We start from the raw sequence: 18,341 nt of genomic DNA on the forward strand, positions 1-18,341 counted from the left end.
GATCGAAAGACCCTGCATCTGGCCACCCCACCTGGAAAGTGGGCCACTCCCATTCACAGAATTGCTGTAAATCAAAAGCATTAACATCATATCCGTAGTCTCTGGCTCTCTTCTTGAAGTCCTGAAAATTCTTAAGAAAACATTGCAACGGGGAGCACACAGAAGCAGATGATGACTGTCTCATTTAGACAACAAACACCAGACAACAAACACTAGACAACAAACACCAGACAGAGAAGACCTGTGCCATGGCCACCGTCCTGGCCACCGGCTGGAGTCGGGAGGTAGTGCTGTGTCCAGCCCTCCCCTTGACTCCCCTGTGAGATCTTGCCCCAGGCGCCTATTTACCTCCTGCAGGATTTTTTCAATAAGTCCTCGCCGATTGCCCGGTGATGGATGGGGGAGAGCCTCCTTCCCTAGATAGGGGGTCCCTGTCACCCCTGCTGGGTATCTCGCTGGGGCCTCCAAATGTTGTGGACAACATTCGAGGGAATAAGACCACCAAATCCAATTAGGTCTTAAACAGCAAGCGAGGATTTATTGAACTGGCCAGTGACTGCCACAGGCCCCCCCTGTAACAGCCCCGAGCTTTGGGTTCTGTGAGCTTTTATCCCGAGAAAACACATACATCCTTGATTTACAGTTACAAGGGTCCAATCAAGACCTTGACGCGGATGTCTGGGAGTGGGAGACTTGGAGTTATGCCTGGTTACCTATCCTTGACCCAATCCTTGTTAAAATTTTTTACTGACATTCAATTCATCACAAGTTTACATCATTATATAAAGTATACATTATTATACTCTGAAAAAAGTCCAAACTGAAAAATAAATAAATAAATATAAAATTGCCAGAAATGGTAAATGTGAATCACTAAAATTTATAAAATATGGAAACTAAAAAAAATATTATTTTTTAATTTTGTGGACAAAAAGGGGCCACATGCTAACCTGACTAACTGAGGGAAGGTCTTCATGGCGGCCTTGCAAACTCAGAGACCAAGTAACTACAAGGATAGTCTGAAATTAAACTTTTTATATTAAAAATCAGTCTATGATGGGTAGTCATGTCCTATGCAGGTACATTGCCTGACAAAGATCAACTTTGGTCTAAACTGAGCCTATTGTCTCTTTTGCATCTGATAACATACCTGTGGCATGTCAGGGTAACTTGTAACTTCCCCTTTTCTGACCCCTCAGGGCACAACCAGTGCATCAGGGTGGAGACCACAGATTCCCTCATTGTTATTGTTATCCTGTTAATTGTTGGCTGTTAAGTCTCCTGCACCACCCAAGTAAGAGAAGCCTGTGTCTATCATAACTTTTCACCCAATCACAGAGGTTTCCCTTCTTTGCTTTCTCCTACCTCCCAAATCTATCACCAATGGATTTCATGTAACCTACTAATATCTACTCCTTCACTGGTAATTTATAGAACTTGGTGAAAAACCTCCATTCTCCATCAATTCATTGAGATTCTGCTTCCTGCCAATTGTTGACAACAGCAACCGGGACTTGAGATGAGAAGCTGGGCCAGGAGGCACAGTCCTCTGTCCACATAGCAGGAGAGCAATGAGGTGGACATAAAGTGAAGTGTGTCCATGCAAGCGGTGGGGCCTGGTTGTGAGACCAAACATGAGGTGAGCTGGGGCAGGGGAGCAGGTACAGCCAGCCTGTGAGGGCCAGAAGTGTGTGCCTGGACTGTGTCTGGGGTACAAGTCTCAGGTGCCAATTTAAGTGAGGAATTCCTGTGGGACCACCTTTCCGTGAGCACATCCTCTAGACTGTACATGGATTTCAGAGTGTACAGTTCTGGTCCCAGTTTTCCTGAGCACTGCGAGGGCCAACCTCACAGCCTCTCAGGAGCAGAGCCGTGTCTTAGGTCTCTCAACAATGACTGGTAGCTATAAAAATGATAAATTTATTAGTAATAAAAAAGACCCTAAGACGTTTGTTCTCTGTCCAAAAGAACATGCCTGTAAATGCAGGCCCAGGCTCAGATCAATTTTAGAGAATTTCCTCTATCAGAACTGCTGCAATGACACATGAAGTGCAAATTAGAAAAGAAGCAAATTTGGTCTAAAACGTTTGGAATAATTTCCTCCTCTGACTGTCACGGGACCAAACTGGGTGCCCAAAGAAAAGGCTTCTAATGTTCTCACCACAGCAATCTAGGTTCTTACACTTTTTAACTATCCCATGTTTTCCTCTCGTACTTATTTTTCTAAAATGAAAATGGCTTTGTTTGTTGCAGCTTACTTACACTATTCAGAATGATACGGTTAATTCAAAATTCTACCACAAGAGGTAGAAACTGCTTCCGTTTTAAGTGCCTATCTTTCCAGACAACTCTACATGCCTAGTTCCACTTTCTGTGGATTTAATTTACTCTTCTAGATCCAAGAAGGCGGTAAAACGTGTAAATAGTCAGCTTGTCTCTTTTCCTAATATGTGCACTTAAGACATTTTTCTGTAAGTCTTGTAATGTAGTATTTTTGTTATCATTCAGTTCTAATTACTTCCTATGTTATGCCCAGATTTCAGGATCCCCAAAAGACCACCAGGGAGCCAGCCGAGTCCGATGCAAAAGCAAAAAGAGTCTATTCGAGCTAGCTTGAGCTCCCCTACCACACTCGCTGATGCAGCGGCAGGAGGCAGAGAGAGAGAGAGAGAGCCCTGTGGGAAGAGAGGTTTTATAGGGGGGTTGGAGTAAGGGGAGGAGAGAGGACTGTGGGCCCTGCCGATTGGCCAGGTGCAAGTCGGGGTCTTGTTACACAGGATGTGGTTGTGTCTATGGCGCGCACTTCCCTTGATTGTCATTGGTTAGTTTAAGGAAATCCTAGGTGTGGATAGCAGAGGCTTGGGCTTCCAGGAAGAAGCTCCTTGCTGAGCACATGGCTAATGGCTGCTGCCCCAAAATGGAGGATCCGGGGTAAGATGGAGGGTGCAGCCCTCGCCCTTTCATTCCCCCCTTGTCTAGAGACTTACAGGCCCAATCATGGGTCAGTTTGCATTTCTACTTCACCTTCTGCTGCTAGAGGCCTCTACTGGGTGTGTAGAACCATCATCTGCAGCTGGTGTGTCTGGTTAGAGGTCACCTTCCACTCAGACTCCCTGCTGTCCTGGGCACAGAAGGAGCTGGGCTTGCGACCTGGCAGACAAACTATAACAAATGGTCCAGTGGAAGGGAAAGAAACCATTTCAGCTTCAACAACTTAAACACAACAAGAATGGTAACTGACCACCTTCCAGGACAGCTAATACATAGCTATAACAATGTCCCTCAGTGTGGGAGACTGGACACTTGCCAGTTACTCCCAAAGAGTACCAAGGATTATAGACCATCACCAGTCTACAGCAACTACTGGCAGCTACAGCTGCATTTAAACCTGTAAGAGAATCAAAGGTTAATACAACATATTAATACAGTGAAACATAATATTGGCACCATGGCCGCTTCAGGCAGCCAAATCCTCCGCTACTAAACATGAGATATGGAAGGGCTATACAAACATCTTAGGGAGGTGACTAAAGTCCACTCCTGACCCTCCTATATAAGGCAAAATTGTCCTCGTCTCTCTGGAGCCATGTCCATGAAGATGCAGGCATCACCTGAGTCTATTATACAGTTTTCTGCAGGTCACTGTCAGGGCTGTGCACTGTGGCCAGTTCTTCTTTCTCGCAACAAACACAGTCTGTCTAATTTCCTTGAAATGCATTCTGGCACAGGAGAAAGTTGTTTTGCTGTACACAGGTAGCTTAACCCCTATACCACTGGGCTTGGACCTCTGCCCAGCAAACTGCAGTCTACAAGTTCAATATGCAGCTTCTGGTTCTCCTAACCCAATGAGGTTTTGGCCAGTCTCTGAGTCAGACTCCTCCTCTTCTTGGAGAACTTCAAAGTCCCAATGGCTTCCAGGTCCAGGGAGAGTGCCCCTTTGTTAATCCTGCCCATCAGCCACAGCGCTCCGCTCTCCTGCCTTTACACCAGTTCCCTTTGTGGCAGAGCATCAACCAGGCCTCCTCCAAAGGAGCGCACTGGAAGAGGATATCAGCCCCCCTTGCGAGCCAGCTGCTTCGCCTAGGGTCTCCCGAGGGCCCGGCTAGAGCATCCCCCAGAAAATCCCGGAAGCCGCTGCCCTCTTGCAGTGGCATGGACTCAAGCAGTTGGTTCAGGAGCTGGGTGGTGTTGTGACTTCAGCTTTGTTCCTCCTCCGCTTTTCTAGCGGTCTGCAGCTGGTAACATAACTGCTAACACCCCCGCCCCCTTGTCTCATCCCAGGCCAGTTGCTTGTCTCCCTTTAAGCAATGGGAGTTTCAAAGAAAACTACAGACTGCTCCCATAGAGTCCTCCCTCCTGGAGGCTGGGGTTCGACCTGTGGGGAAATATGACTCCTAGTTGGCCTGGAAAGACAATGGGTGCATAGGGAGGTCTCCTGCAGACAGAAAGGCTGGAGATCACCCGAAATCCAGCTATAGATGCTCTCAGAATCAGGAGGAGGGAGGAAGGGAAAGACCAGGCCACATCCTCCATGAGGATTCCAACAAACAATTGAAAACAGCAAGTCAAACAAAACACAGTCACAGGCAGGGTTAGGAATGATAGGGGGTGGCCTGCCAAACATGATTTCAGAGGGAGTAAAGCCCAGGGTGTAAGGGGAGTTCCTTACCCAGTAAAGGGCATATGGTAGGAGAGCCACCCAGTCCCCACCAGTCTCCATGGTTAATTTGGTAAGGGTCTCCTTTAGAGTTCTGTTCATCCTTTCTACCTGCCCTGAACTCTGGGGCCTATAAGAATTTCCAATTTGCCCCAATAGCCCTGGCTACTACCTGCATTACCTGTGAAATAAAGGCTGGTCCATTGTCGGATCCTATCATAACAAGAAAACCATACTTGGGTAAGATGTCTTCCAGCAGCTTACCACGAAATGAAAATTTTGGTTAATACCTTTTGAATAATTACCTATTTCAAGTTAGCCAAATTTAATTAATTTGAAAACTTGACAACTATTTTACTGTCAAATTTAATACTCTAACAATAATTTTAATTTACATCCTTGTGAAGGCTCTGAGCATTCCTGTTGTTAGGCTAGATTTAGACATAGGGTCTGTTAGCCAAGCCTCCATTTATCTGGATTCTGATTTCAGCGGGACCAAATTTCTTTCTGTTATTTGGTTTCTGATCTGGGCTGGGCATGGGAAGCAAAAAGCAGCCATGGGGACAGGAGACCTTCCTCAGAAGGGGCGAGTGTTCAAGCCCCAGCACAATTGGGGGGGGGGGTGATGAGGATCTGTGCCCCACCTTTGTTGAATCCCAATTCTCTCCTACTGGCCCCCTGACTGTGCCTGTCTTAGGTTGCCCCTCCCTGATGGGTCTTACCCATCATTGACTACCAGCCATCCTCTGGGCCAAGTAGGGTGATGTGAGGTTCAGTTCTGTCTCCTTGTTAACCTATGTCCTTCTGGCCTCCATGCCCAGCAACTGCCTTTGGATCCCCTCACCTGCTGGCAGGGCCCTGGCCTTGATCATGGGGAACCCAGGTTTCTTCTCCAGAGAGGGCCCAGCTTATGCCATTGGGCAAGAGACAGATCCATGGTACCAGCTTTTCATGATCTCAGCTTGAACAGAGAGCTCAGATAACAGCTGTAGACCATTGGAATCCTCTTGGCAAAAAAAAGGTCAAGAGAGGTCAATACAGAATGCTTAAGTGCCTTCCCAGGGGGCCTTCCACACAGTGGAAGGGAATAAATCCTTTAATGTCCTTAAGTTGCTGCCAAACATTCAAAGAATTAATTTTTAAGTTTGGGATAAATGCACAATATACTGTTGTAAAGCATCAAAAATTATTAATGAAACGTAGAATAATACCATGTAAGAATATCATGACAACTTAATTTTACCATACTTCACTTTAGAAATTGGATTACTGCTATCAGTCCCTTTTAAAGACTTTGACATAAGCTACTTAACTTTTATTTTAGGGAGGGAACATATAACCTTTAATTGTCCTTAGTTTAAGGAAAGCAGGGTTTTCTAGATTTAAGAGATTAGCTTAAAAATAGTATTAAATAAATCTGAGAGGCAAGCACACTTCCTGCCCCATCCACATTTCTGTAGTAAAACTCTGCCTTAAAACTCCACCCCTGAAATCCCATCCTGCCTCAGTGAGCAGACATTCCTTTTGTGATTGGCTAAATCAGAGGGAGGGGCCTTTGCTGTTTCAAGATGGCGGCCCCCAGGGGGCACGGCAAGCCATGTGGCTGACATGGTGGCTGCCAAGTCATGCAGCCCAAAATGGTGGCTGTCTACACTGTCTCATTTTGACTGAGCAAACCAAAATCCTTAAAAGATAGATGGCCAACATTATATTGCAGACAAACTGAAATCTCATTAGCTGTTTATACCTTTTATAATTATCTTAAAGAATATCAATTAAATTTAAACTGGTTTTTGTATTAAAAATTTTCAGTTGAGATCATAAAATTAATCCTATTTTTTTAACCAGACCAATAAGCAAAGGCATTTAGCTACCACAACTACACAATTTTTCCCAATTCAATCTGAACCTTAAACTTTTAGCTGGCAAGTCAAATATTCAGCATTTTTTCAATCAGTAACATTTTTAAGAATAAACTTCAAAAATGCAAGACATAATCAACCAACAGATTTAATTCTGTCCTCTAGATTTTGTACGAAGCACACTCAGATCTCATTTAATTCACTATTATGTCACTTGAGGATACCTAGGTATAAGTTTTTATCATTTGATTCAGTAAACTCCAAGATCTCAAGTTTCCAGCAGCTCTGGAAAACCACACCTGAGGCTGGCAAGGCAGGCCTGGCCCAGCCCTTGATTTTAAAATGACCATAATGCTTAAAGGTGTAGTTTGATTCTGTCCCATATTGTCCATCCAGTAAGTCCACAGAATAAAACAGAAAAAATACAAACACAGACAACTAAAGGGCCCAAAAGTACAGCCTTCCCACTCCATGGAAGCAAACCCGAAAGCTTAGACAATGGCCATATGCCAACTGGCGGGAGTGACCCACCTTGTCTCAGGTCCTCAAGGGGAATACACGTCCCTCCTGAAGAGCAGAACGTCTTCCGACTCTCCCCGCCCATGGTCCTTCAGCAGTGCATCCATCTAGACTGCTTCGGGCACTACCGAATTTCAGAAGTGAGCTCACACAGAACATATAACATACAGAACAGAATACACAACACACAGACACCTACCGTGGCCAGTCAGACTCTCCGGATAGGGGGTCCCTCGAGGGTCTTGGGGTCCCGGGCAAGCCTCCAAATGTTATTCCCAGATTTCAGGATCCCCAAAAGACCACCAGGGAGCCAGCCGAGTCCGATGCAAAAGCAAAAAGAATCTTTATTTGAGCTAGCTCAAGCTCTCTGTCCACCACACTCGCCGACGCAGCGGCAGGGGGCAGAGAGAGAGAGAGCCCTGTGGGAAGAGGGGTTTTATAGGGGGGTTGGAGTAAGGGGAGGAGAGAGGACTGTGGGCCCTGCCGATTGGCCAGGTGTAAGTCGGGGTCTTGTTACACAGGATGTGGTTGTGTCTATGGCGTGCACTTCCCTTGATCGTCATTGGTTAGTTTAAAGAAATCCTAGGTGTGGCTAGCAGAGGCTTGGGCTTCCAGAAAGATGCTTCTTTGCTGAGAACATGGCTAATGGCTGCTGCCCAAAAATGGAGGATCCGGGGTAAGATGGAGGGCATAGCCCTTGCCCTTTCAGTGAATTAATGAACAAATGAACCAATGATTGTTTACCGATTCCTTCTAGAAAGTTTTTTTTTTCTTGGCTTCTATAATGCCGTATTTCCCTGATTTTTCTTCTTTCTCTCTGGCTTCTTCTCCCCAAACTCCTCTGATCATTTCATAAATGTTAGTTGTACTAAAAATACTTCTATAGATCATCTTCTCTTATTACTCTACCTATTCTCTATCAGAAATCTTAAGTACTTTCCTTTTTTTTCCCTAGGCAAGATCATTCTTCTAATCTCCAATTATATATGTAATCCTAACTGCCTCTTGAAACATAGACAAATAAACTCAATATTTTCAAAAATAAACTCACAATTTAATGAGTTTATAAAATTAAACACACCACATCTATGCCATCTCCCATGATCTCGCTCAGTTGTTCAATCCAGACCGTAGGTTTTACCATTCTTTTGTTATGTTTCCCATCTCAAATTGCTCAGCAAATTCTATTGACTCTACATGCTAAGTTTTGTCTTCTGGCTGTAAAGCATAGAGTCAAGGTGCTAAATACAATCTTCTACACCATCTTATGCTTCAGGAAGACCTAAAACACCTTTGCTAAATGTAGTTTAAGAAGTGTTTCATAAACTAACACAACCTTCCAGTTATTTAGTCTTTCTTGAACTCACAAATTTAAGCCCAATCATTGGAGTGTTTAAAATAATTTTTATATAATTCATGGGACCTCTTCAATAAAAAGTTGAATAAAAACTTTTTCTTTTTTTAAAAAATATATTTTATTGATTTTTTACAGAGAGGAAGGGAGAGGGAGGGGTAGAGAGTTAGAAACATCGATGAGAGAGAAACATCGATCAGTTGCCTCCTGCACACCCCTACTGGGGATGTGCCCGCAACCAAGGTACATGCCCTTGACCGGAATCGAACTTGGGACCTTTCAGTGTGCAGGCCGACGCTCTATCCACTGAGCCAAACCAGTTAAGGCTGAATAAAAACTTTTAAGAAAGATTCAATAAATTTTTACTGTTTGTGTGCTATCTCTCAGTGGGTTTGTTTCAATTCTAAAAATATAACTAGCATCCGTTTCAATTTTTAAAGAGATTTCAAGAGACAAATTTTTCCTCACAAATAATAATGACCAGACCAAATTACAACCAGTTTGCAATCTATTACACTCACACTGTGAAAGGTGAGTGTGCACAATTTGACTTTCTGGTGATCATATAATAGTCTACAAAATTTGTTGCGATAGTTACCTGCTGATAAAAATATTTTCACTTAGAAATTCTATTACTATTTTTAATCTAAATTAAGTCTTATTCCATGAAAAGCCAATTTCTAAACCTCATCCCAGCAGAGGTCTAGCAGATGTCTGTTTATGTTATCTTTAGGAGCTATGAGAACAAAAAGCCATGTGAGCCCATAGCAATTTACAAGTGCTCCAAACCCAGGAGGCTGGTATAGCAAACATCCACATACTAATTTGGACATTAATCTCCAACCATCAGCTGACTAAGGATGTTACAGCTGCATTGGAAACACGTTGCAGTTTTAAATCACTTCATCAAGTAACTCATCTTAGTGTTATATTTTAGTACTATTCCAATAGGAATGGCAAGAAGGATCAATGATATATATAGCTGATACCTAAGTTAAATGAGCTGAATATAATAAAACTGTCATCCAGAATCCAAAGGGCATTAGTTTTTTGTTTTTTTTTAAAATCATCTGTTTATATGGAGGATTTCTTATTAAGTAGGGTGTTTTGAAGATAGTAGGTGATTTGCTCCTTTTAAACTCTGGTATCTTAAACCATAAAGAATACTTCCACTGTATTATAGATGGCCTTATCTATCAGAGCTAGGATATGGTGAACTTATTTTATCCTTTCCTTGATGTCCCATAATCATTATGATGAACAATACTTATTATATTGTAATGCAATGATAACCTTGGTTTTAATTTAGGAGTGTGGGTTTTATTTTACACATTGCCATAGGGACTCACGTGTGTGAGGAGCCAATATAAGTTACCGGGAGAAAAAGCTCTTGCCTTTCAAGACAAACAAGCAAGATAAACCTCTCTAGTGTGGAAAGAATCTAAGTAGGAGAGAACAGTGTCAAGTAAGGGTTGTTCAATTAGACATCTGAGCTTTCTTAGCTCTCATTGATTAGCTGCCTAGCATTGAGCAAGGTCCTTAACTCAGTTTCCACATACATACATAAAATGAGGACAATAATACCAGCTACAAGGTCAGAGCCCAGGGATAAATTAGATAAAGTGTATGGAGTGCTTAGAAGAGTGCCTGATACATATTAGAGATTATTGGTTATTAATGGAGGGGGCAGAAAATTAATTTGCAATCGTATTGTTGTATATAGAAATACAAAAAGAGTTCATAATATAACAGAAGACATGACTGGGTAGGAGGAAGGGATTTGAGAAAGATGGAGGTAAAAAAAGAAAGATTTGAAAGAAGTGTCCTCTAAAAGGTAAATACATGGATTAAAGAAGATGATTTTAGAGGATTATATATATTGGTAGTCCATTGGTTATGTGTCCATTGGTTATGTGTCCATTGGTTATGTGTCCATTGGTTATGCTTACATGCATGCTTATAAGTCCTGTGATTGATATCTTACCCCCCCGCCCCCACCCCCGCAAAACTCCCCAGCCTTCCTGCTGTAATTTGACAGTTTGTTCGATGCTTCTCTGCCTCTGTATCTATCTTTTTGTTCATTAACTTATAATGTTCTTTATTATCCATAAATGAGTGAGATCGTGTAGTATTTTTCTTTCACTGCCTGGCTTATTTCACTTAGGATAATGCTGTCCATTTCCATCCATGCTGCTGCAAATGGTAAGAATTCCTTCTTTTTTATAGCAGCGTAGTATTCCATTGTGTAGATGTACCATAGTTTTCTAATCCACTCATCTGCTGATGGGCATTTAGGCTGTTTCCAAATTTTAGTTATTGTAAATTGTGCTGCTATGAACATAGGGGTGCCTATATCCTTTCTGATTGGTGTTTCTGGTTTCTTGGGATATATTCCTAGAAGTGGTATTACTGGGTCAAATGGCAGTTCCATTTTTAAATTTTTGAGGAAACGCCATCCTGTGTTCCACAGTGGCTGCAGCAGTCTGCATTCCCACCAGCAGTGAAGGAGGGTTTCTTTTTCTCTGCATCCTCGCCAGCACTTGTCATTTGTTGATTTGTTGATGACAGCCATTCTGACAGGTGTGAGGTGGTACCTCATTGTTGTTTTGATTTGCATCTCTCGGATGATTAGTGACTTTGAGCATGTTTTCATGTGTCTCTTGGCTTTCTGAATGTCCTCTTTCGGAAAGTGTCTATTTAGGTCTTTTCCCCATTTTTTTTTTTTTTTTTTTTTTAGTTGCCATCAATAAGAAATTTACTTGTTTTAAAAAAATCCAAATGCTGGCATTGTCCAGAAAAATTTAACAGGTTTATTTATATTGTTATAAAGTTGAACTGCTGAAACTTGTTCACTGAAACATTTGACTTGCATTAATGCTTTATGTCCCCGCATTTATATTAAAAAAATTCACACACAAATGAAAATGGAAAAACAGCCAAATACCTGATTTGTCCCCTATTTTCAACTTGCAATCATATACTTAGGTACCTTTTGACCCCATGGAAAAAAAAAACAAAAAACCTAACGTTCAGAACTACCAATAACAGGAAGAAGAGAAAAATTTTTAAAAGAATGAAATGTTTCCATCATAGTGGATTCTTAAGCACGTTCTCCACGTATGCGGCGTGCTAGCTGGATGTCTTTTGGCATAATTGTTACACGTTTGGCATGGATAGCACACAGGTTGGTGTCTTCAAACAGGCCAACCAGATAGGCCTCACTTGCCTCCTGCAAAGCACCAATGGCCGCGCTCTGGAAGCGCAGGTCTGTTTTGAAGTCCTGAGCAATTTCTCGCACCAGACGCTGGAAGGGAAGCTTGCGAATGAGAAGCTCAGTGGACTTCTGATAACGTCTAATTTCACGAAGTGCCACAGTACCAGGCCTGTAGCGATGCGGCTTCTTCACCCCTCCGGTGGAGGGCGCACTCTTCCGAGCGGCTTTGGTCGCCAGCTGCTTCCGAGGCACTTTGCCCCCGGTCGACTTGCGGGCAGTCTGCTTGGTACGAGCCATGGCGCAGGGACCTCGTCACTTACCCGCCTTCTCCTTCGGCTGGAGCTCGGCGAGCTGGAGGCGGCGCAGGCGTTGGAGAGCGACGGCGGCGGTGGCGAACACAATTGAAAGATCCTTTTCCCCATTTTTTGATTGGGTTGTTTATCTTTCTTTTGTTAAGTTGTATGAGTTCCCTGTAAATGATGGAGGTTAAACCCTTACTGAAGATAACATTGGCAAATATGTTCTCCCATGCATTGGGCTTTCTTGTTGTTTTGTTGATGGTTTCTTTTGCTGTGCAGAAGCTTTTTATTTTGATGTAGTCCCATTTGTTTATTTTCTCCTTAGTCTCTCTTGCCCTATGATCTGTGTCTGTAAAGTTATTGCTACGACATATGTCTGCAATTTTTCTGCCTATGGAGTCTTGTAGGGTTTTTTTTTGGTTTCCCGTCTTACATTCAAGTCCTTTAGCCATTTTGAGTTTGTTTTTGTGTATGGTGTAAGTCGGTGATCTAGTTTCATTTTTTTGCATGTATCTAAGCAAATTTCCAAGCACCATTTATTAAAGAGGCTGTTTTGACTCCATTGTATGCTTTTGCCTCCTTTGTCAAATATTAATTGAGTATAATGGCTTGGGTCAATTTCTGGATCCTGTATTGACCAGCGGTTCTCAAGCTGTGGGTCACAAAGAATGAAAATACATTCTGCATATCAGATATTTACATTATGATTCCTAACAGTAGCAAAAATATAGTTATGAAGTAGCAAGGAAAATCATGTTATGGTTGGGGGTCAGCACAACATGAGGAACTGTATTAAAGGTGCCGGCATTAGGAAGGTTGAGAAGCACTGTAATTAGAAAAGAGGATCAGAGTGATTATTTCCATCCAATATGACTAGAACCATGACAGAGATAAGCACAGGCTAGCACTGGGCCCCAGGGGAGAGTACCTGGCACAGGCAGGAAAAGGTAATTAGAAAGACTCTCCTAGATTACATACTTTTGACCAGAATGGAACCTGGGACCCTTGAGTCCACAGGCCGTCGCTCTGTCCACTGAGCCAAAGCACTCAGGGCTCTTCTCTCTTCTTTTTCCCTAGAAGAAGGAAAGGAGGAAGGCAGAGGGTTTGGAATCCGTACCAAAAGGAGGGAAAAAGAACTCTACATGGACACAGAGCAGTCCAAGTAAGACCCCAGAGGCTTGAAATAGTGTACAAGTTGGGGAATTGTGATGTGTTCCAACCATAAAGTGAAAGAAAGGATGGAAGGAGATGAGGTTGGAGAAAGGGGTCCCAGGCTGTCCTCACGTGGAAGTCATTACAAAGCCTCTCTTTCCCATACTCCCTCCTCACTCTCTTTCTCCCTTTTACCAGGTTCATCTATTTGCTTTAAAATAACCCCTCAATTGAAAATATTTGAGGTTGTTTTATCTTCCTTCTCCTGACCCAGGAGCACTTGCGAGTGGGAGTTACAGATGCCCCGAGGGGAACAGTCACAACGACGTGGGCGTGGCCTGCGGGGGGGGGCGGAGTTCCCAGATCCCTTTTGGGGCTGGTCAGGGGCAGCCCTGCCCGTGGCCTCCCCCGCTGTGTGACCACCTGGGCCTCACCTGGACCTGGAACACAGGCCAGCGGATAGCCAGCCGCCCCACTCCGCCTTAAGCCGACCCCACAGCCTGAAGCAGGAAGAGGGAGCCTGGCCCGCCCACGGCATCCCAAGGTCAGGTCCCGCTCCCAGTTCAGTCCCGAGAGAACCCCAGTCACCTCGTGGGCGGAGCACTCTCAGGGGTCACCTAATTACTCCCTCCTCAGCCAGGGTCCCCACAGCTGTGATGAACTCTGTCCCTCGGGAATCTGTCATTTGGGGGAGACAGGCAGGTTAATGACTATTGTGGAAGGCTGAGCGAAATAAATGCTTTAATAAACGTACAGACGTGCGTTATGGAGACGTAGGGAGACAGTGATGACAGCTGGCGGGGCGTCGGGAGGAGCAGGCATCGGAAGGGCTTCAAAGGATGCCACGAAGGAGGGGGGAGAGGGGGTACCACAGAGAAGGGGGAGGGTGCCATTGAGAAGGGGTAGGGGGAGGGTGCCATGGAGAAGGGGAAGGGGAGGGTGCCATGGAGAAGGGGAAGGGGAGGGTGAAGAGGGGTCGGAGGGAGGAAGCCATGGAGAAAGGGGAGGGGAGACAGAGATGAACAAAACACTGACCTGAATCTCAAGCTGTTACCGAGGCTTTAACTTTCTGATGAGCCGGATGATAGCCATATATATATTTTATGGATTTCAGAGAGGAAGGGAGAGGGGGAGATAGAAACAGCAATGATGAGAGAGACTCATTGATTGGCTGCCTCCTGCACGCACCCTACTGGGGATCGAGCCCACAACCCAGGCATGTGCTCTGACTGGGAATCAAACCCAGTACCTCTTGGTTCACAGATCGATGCTCAATCCACTGAGCCACACCAGCCGGCCGGGTGATAGCTTGAAGTTCAAAGCCCAGCATGATCTTAAAGATGTCTGCCACACCCAGTTCCCTCATTAGCTGTGTCATTTTTTGTTTGTTTATGTAAATAAAAGCGCATGCTGACACAGTCCTCCCCCCACCCCTGCAGGTCTGTATTTTGCTTCTCACTTGGCCTCATGCTCTGAAGACCTTGACAGCAGCACGCAGCTCACTCTCGCCCTCGCTCAGAGCTGCTTGGTGTCCCAGCAGCCCGGGCGCAGTAACCCAGGCCCTCCCACCCTCTGCCTGCGGGCTCGGCCCCGGGCGCCATGGTACATGTAGGTCGCTGTGCAGGTGGCCGGTGTGACCAAGTTACCGAGCTGGGGCTGCAGGCCAGGTCCCTGTGTCTCCCTACCTGTGGGGACAAGACAGATCCCTCCCGATGCTGCCGCTTCCACACCCACCTCGGGTGCAGCCCCTGCTCCCAGCCCAGCCCAGTGCCTCTGGCCTGCGGCCGGTGTGCCCATCTGCGGGGGGAGAAATGGAGTGTTCGTTTCCGTTGCCTTCCTGTTGTTGGGAACGAAGAGCCACTGGACTGTGTGTTCTTGAAAGAACGATCTGGACCTCTCGTCCAACATCCACCCGAACACCCAGCACCGCTTTGGGAGGCGCCAGGTGAGACCGCACCCCGCACCGCCCTCCCCTCCCTCCGCCTCGGTGGCTCCCTCTGGAGGAGGAGGGAGCGCACAGCACGGGGAGACCCGCTGAGGCCGGCTTCCTGCTCCTGTTTGGTGGCTGGTGCGGTGGCCCAGGGGGCTTGGCCGGTGCCAGCGGGAGCCAGGCAGGCTGAGCCAGGACGATCCCTAGGGGCGCCGTCTCAGCACCCGGGCCCCTCCCCGCCCAGGCGGCGTCCCTCTCCTCTGAGCGGGTCCCGTGGGCGGCCTGCCAGGCCGTGAGGACCCTGGAGTCTTCGTGTGGCCCCAACCCCCGCCCCTGTGCTCACAACCACCTTTGTCGCAGCCACAGGCCCCTGGTCTCCTCGGGGTGACCTCGCGCAGGGCGCAGGCTGTCTCCGCTGGCAGAAGCCGGTGGCTGAGGGTTGGAAATAACACAGACATTTTTAATGGAAGCAAAATGGGGCAACGGCGTCAGGGCCATCCGGGACTGAGCTCAGGTGAGGCAGGGCGGGCGCTGTGCCCCTGTCATGGCAGCCACAGCAGCCGGGAGGCAGGGGGGCGGCCGGGCCGTGGGGGGTCTGCGAGGAGCCCAGGCTGCCAGCTTCCTCCGTGGGCAGGAGCACAGGCTCTGGCCCAGCTGGTTCTGTGAACACCCCACGTGTGGGCACCTAGCGGCTCCCAGAGCCCCCTCAGCTGACTTCCTTAATCCCACACCAGGACTCCTCAATCACCAGCCAGTATTTAACCAAGCCCGACCCGGGGAGCCTTGGGGCGAGCGCGGATTTTTTTTTTTCCAAAGAGGCTTTCCAAGTTTATTTAGTAATGACCTATTCACCCAAGAAGACATCTTACATCAATTAACCTGAGAGGAAGTATTACATGTGCCTGGTGAGAACTATTATCCATTTATTTTATTTAAAGAATAAACAGTGTTGATGTTCTGCGACTATTCTTTTAAAAATTTGCTCCAAAAAGGAAAAAGCTAAAACTTGAGAACACTAGAATCTTATAATCAAAGTCCTAGTGGTTGTCTCTTCTTGAACATGTATTTATTGGAGGAATTAAAGATGAAGTGAGCTCATATGTTTTAATAGAAATGTTATTTTCCTTGGGTTCCATGAACTCGGATGGTAAAGTATTACATCTTTATTTTTACCAGCCTCTGATACCTAAAATTTCCTAAAAGTATGATTGTAGGTAAAAAACCACAGACATTGTTACTTTGTTACCAATAAACTGATACTTCTGTATTACATTAGACTTGATGTAGCTATCTGGATCTTTTATAGTACCACCACTGGGAAAGTATAGTAGTAAACAGACCCCTCTCCAATAGATATTGAATGCATTCTTAAAGAAGTATACATCACAGCACCACAAATTGTAATAGCTGTAATATTTTGATTACTGTTAGTATTTACAAGGGAGCCAATTAGATCATCTTAAGTGTGTAAAATAACATATGAGTTACGATTTTAGGAGAATTTAGAGAAGAAGTTTCCCCAGACTGAAGAAAATCATGGCAAACAGATTTACAATCTATTTCAGAGGGAGAGAAAATACTGGGTTCTATGTGTTTTATTTCATTTCCTCTCTCCGCACAATAAGGTTTTTCTTACAAAGTCTCCTCTTTTACTCTTGTCACTCTAATGACCATTTGCTGGCACCAGGCCACTGTAGATACTCTCCTATATTTTGTTTAATGCAACGTATTTAAACACTCAGATTCAACCTCTTCCCTATTCTGTACTGCACCGATTAATGAGCATCCACATACTATTGAAAACCCTCTCTTCCTTTCTGACCTTTTCGTTATATGTACACATCCTTTTCCTTCGATCAGCCTAACATTTAAAGAACAAACTTAAGTAAGTCCAGGAGCCTTGGGGCGAGCGTGGGGAGCGCACCCTAGATGCGTCCATGACTCAGGCAGGCCGTCAGTACGGAGAGGTGTGAAGTATCGCGAGACCCAGAGACCCCGCGAGAGTCTGCCATTACGGAGGCATCCGGGAACCCGGAGGCCGCCATGACTGAGGCCGTCCGTACGGCGGTGCCTCCAGGAACGAGGCAGCCCGTTCGGGCCGACGGCGTTTACCGAGGCAGCCAGGACGCTGTAGGCCGCCGTCCGTGTCACCCGGAGGCCGCTGAGTGCGGCGTTCCGTCCCCTGGAGGCCGCCATCCCTGAGGCAGGAGGTCCGTACAGCGCGGGTGTAAAGTCTCAGGAGCCAGGCGACCTGGGAGAGTCCGCGGCCCTGGCTCGGTTCGGAGGCATCCAGTGCCCTGGAGGCCGCCGGTGCTGCCTGGCCTGCGCGAGTGAGGCATCCGGAGCCGGACAGGTCGCCTGTACTGAGGTCACTGGTTGCCAGCTACTAGGTTACTTGTTACAGGCACCCGGCTACTGGCCCTGGCCGGCTTGGCTCAGTGGATAGAGCGTTGGCCTGCGGACTGAGGGGTCCAGGGTTCGATTCCGCCGGGGGGCGCATGCCTCGGTTTCTGGCTGGGTCCCCAGTGGGGGGCATGTAGGAGGCGTGATTCTCTGTCATCATTGATGTTTCTCTCTCTCCCCTGTCCCTTCCTCTCTGAAATCAATAAAGAAATATATTAAAAAAACAAAAACAAAAAACAACAAGTACCGGGCTACTGGTAACTGAAAAATCAGACAGAGGCCGAAAACCAGGACTACAGGCTTTATTAGAGGAGAAGGACCTGCCGGCTGTCTCGCAAGGGGAGGACAGCAGCACGTGCAGGGTGAATGCAGAATGGGAAGGGGTGGGGGCTCAGTGTCCTCGGCGCTCACGGATTGGTGGCTTACTGCATGGTCCAGATAGGACAAGGGCTTAGGGTATGTGGCAGGTGTGCATTGGTGGTCCAATGTCTAGTCCATCTAAGGTACCTGGTTAGTCACGCAGGTATTTCCAGGCTGCAGGTTACATCATACTCTGCCCACCAGTTGGGGGAAGGGAGGACCTATCAGTAACCAGTACACTATGTTAAGGATGACCACGTGCTAGTTTCTAGGTCACTAATTGCCAGGTACTGGTTGCCAGGTCACTAGGTTACAAAGGTTCCTAATTGCCAGCTACTAGGTCACTAGGTACTGTGTTCCTAGTTAATACCTACTAGGTTGCTTGACAGTACTTACTAGGCTAATGGTTTCTGGTTACTATGTTCGTGATTACTAGTTTCCAGGTGACTGGTTACCAGTTGATTAGGTTAAGTATTACATTTATGCATGTACATACTTATGACACCAACCTTAAAGGAAGCTGTCAGCCAATTCCTTTGGGAAAAGTATCCTCTGCTCCCCTGCTGTGGCCCTTTAAAGAATAACACCTCC

The 18,341-nt window shown here is 45.9% G+C and overlaps 1 protein-coding gene across 1 annotated transcript; it reads right to left on the reverse strand.

Moving 5' to 3' along the window:
* Positions 1-11,209: 11,209 nt before the first annotated feature.
* On the reverse strand, positions 11,210-12,003 carry LOC132222820 (histone H3.3A-like). Its single transcript, XM_059678065.1, has one exon. The coding sequence runs from the start codon at positions 11,901-11,903 to the stop codon at positions 11,493-11,495; it is 411 nt and encodes a 136-aa protein (XP_059534048.1). The 5' UTR covers positions 11,904-12,003; the 3' UTR covers positions 11,210-11,492.
* Positions 12,004-18,341: the final 6,338 nt, after the last annotated feature.

This window comes from Myotis daubentonii, chromosome 1 (assembly GCF_963259705.1).
Source record: "Myotis daubentonii chromosome 1, mMyoDau2.1, whole genome shotgun sequence".
Taxonomy (NCBI): Eukaryota; Metazoa; Chordata; class Mammalia; order Chiroptera; family Vespertilionidae; genus Myotis; species Myotis daubentonii.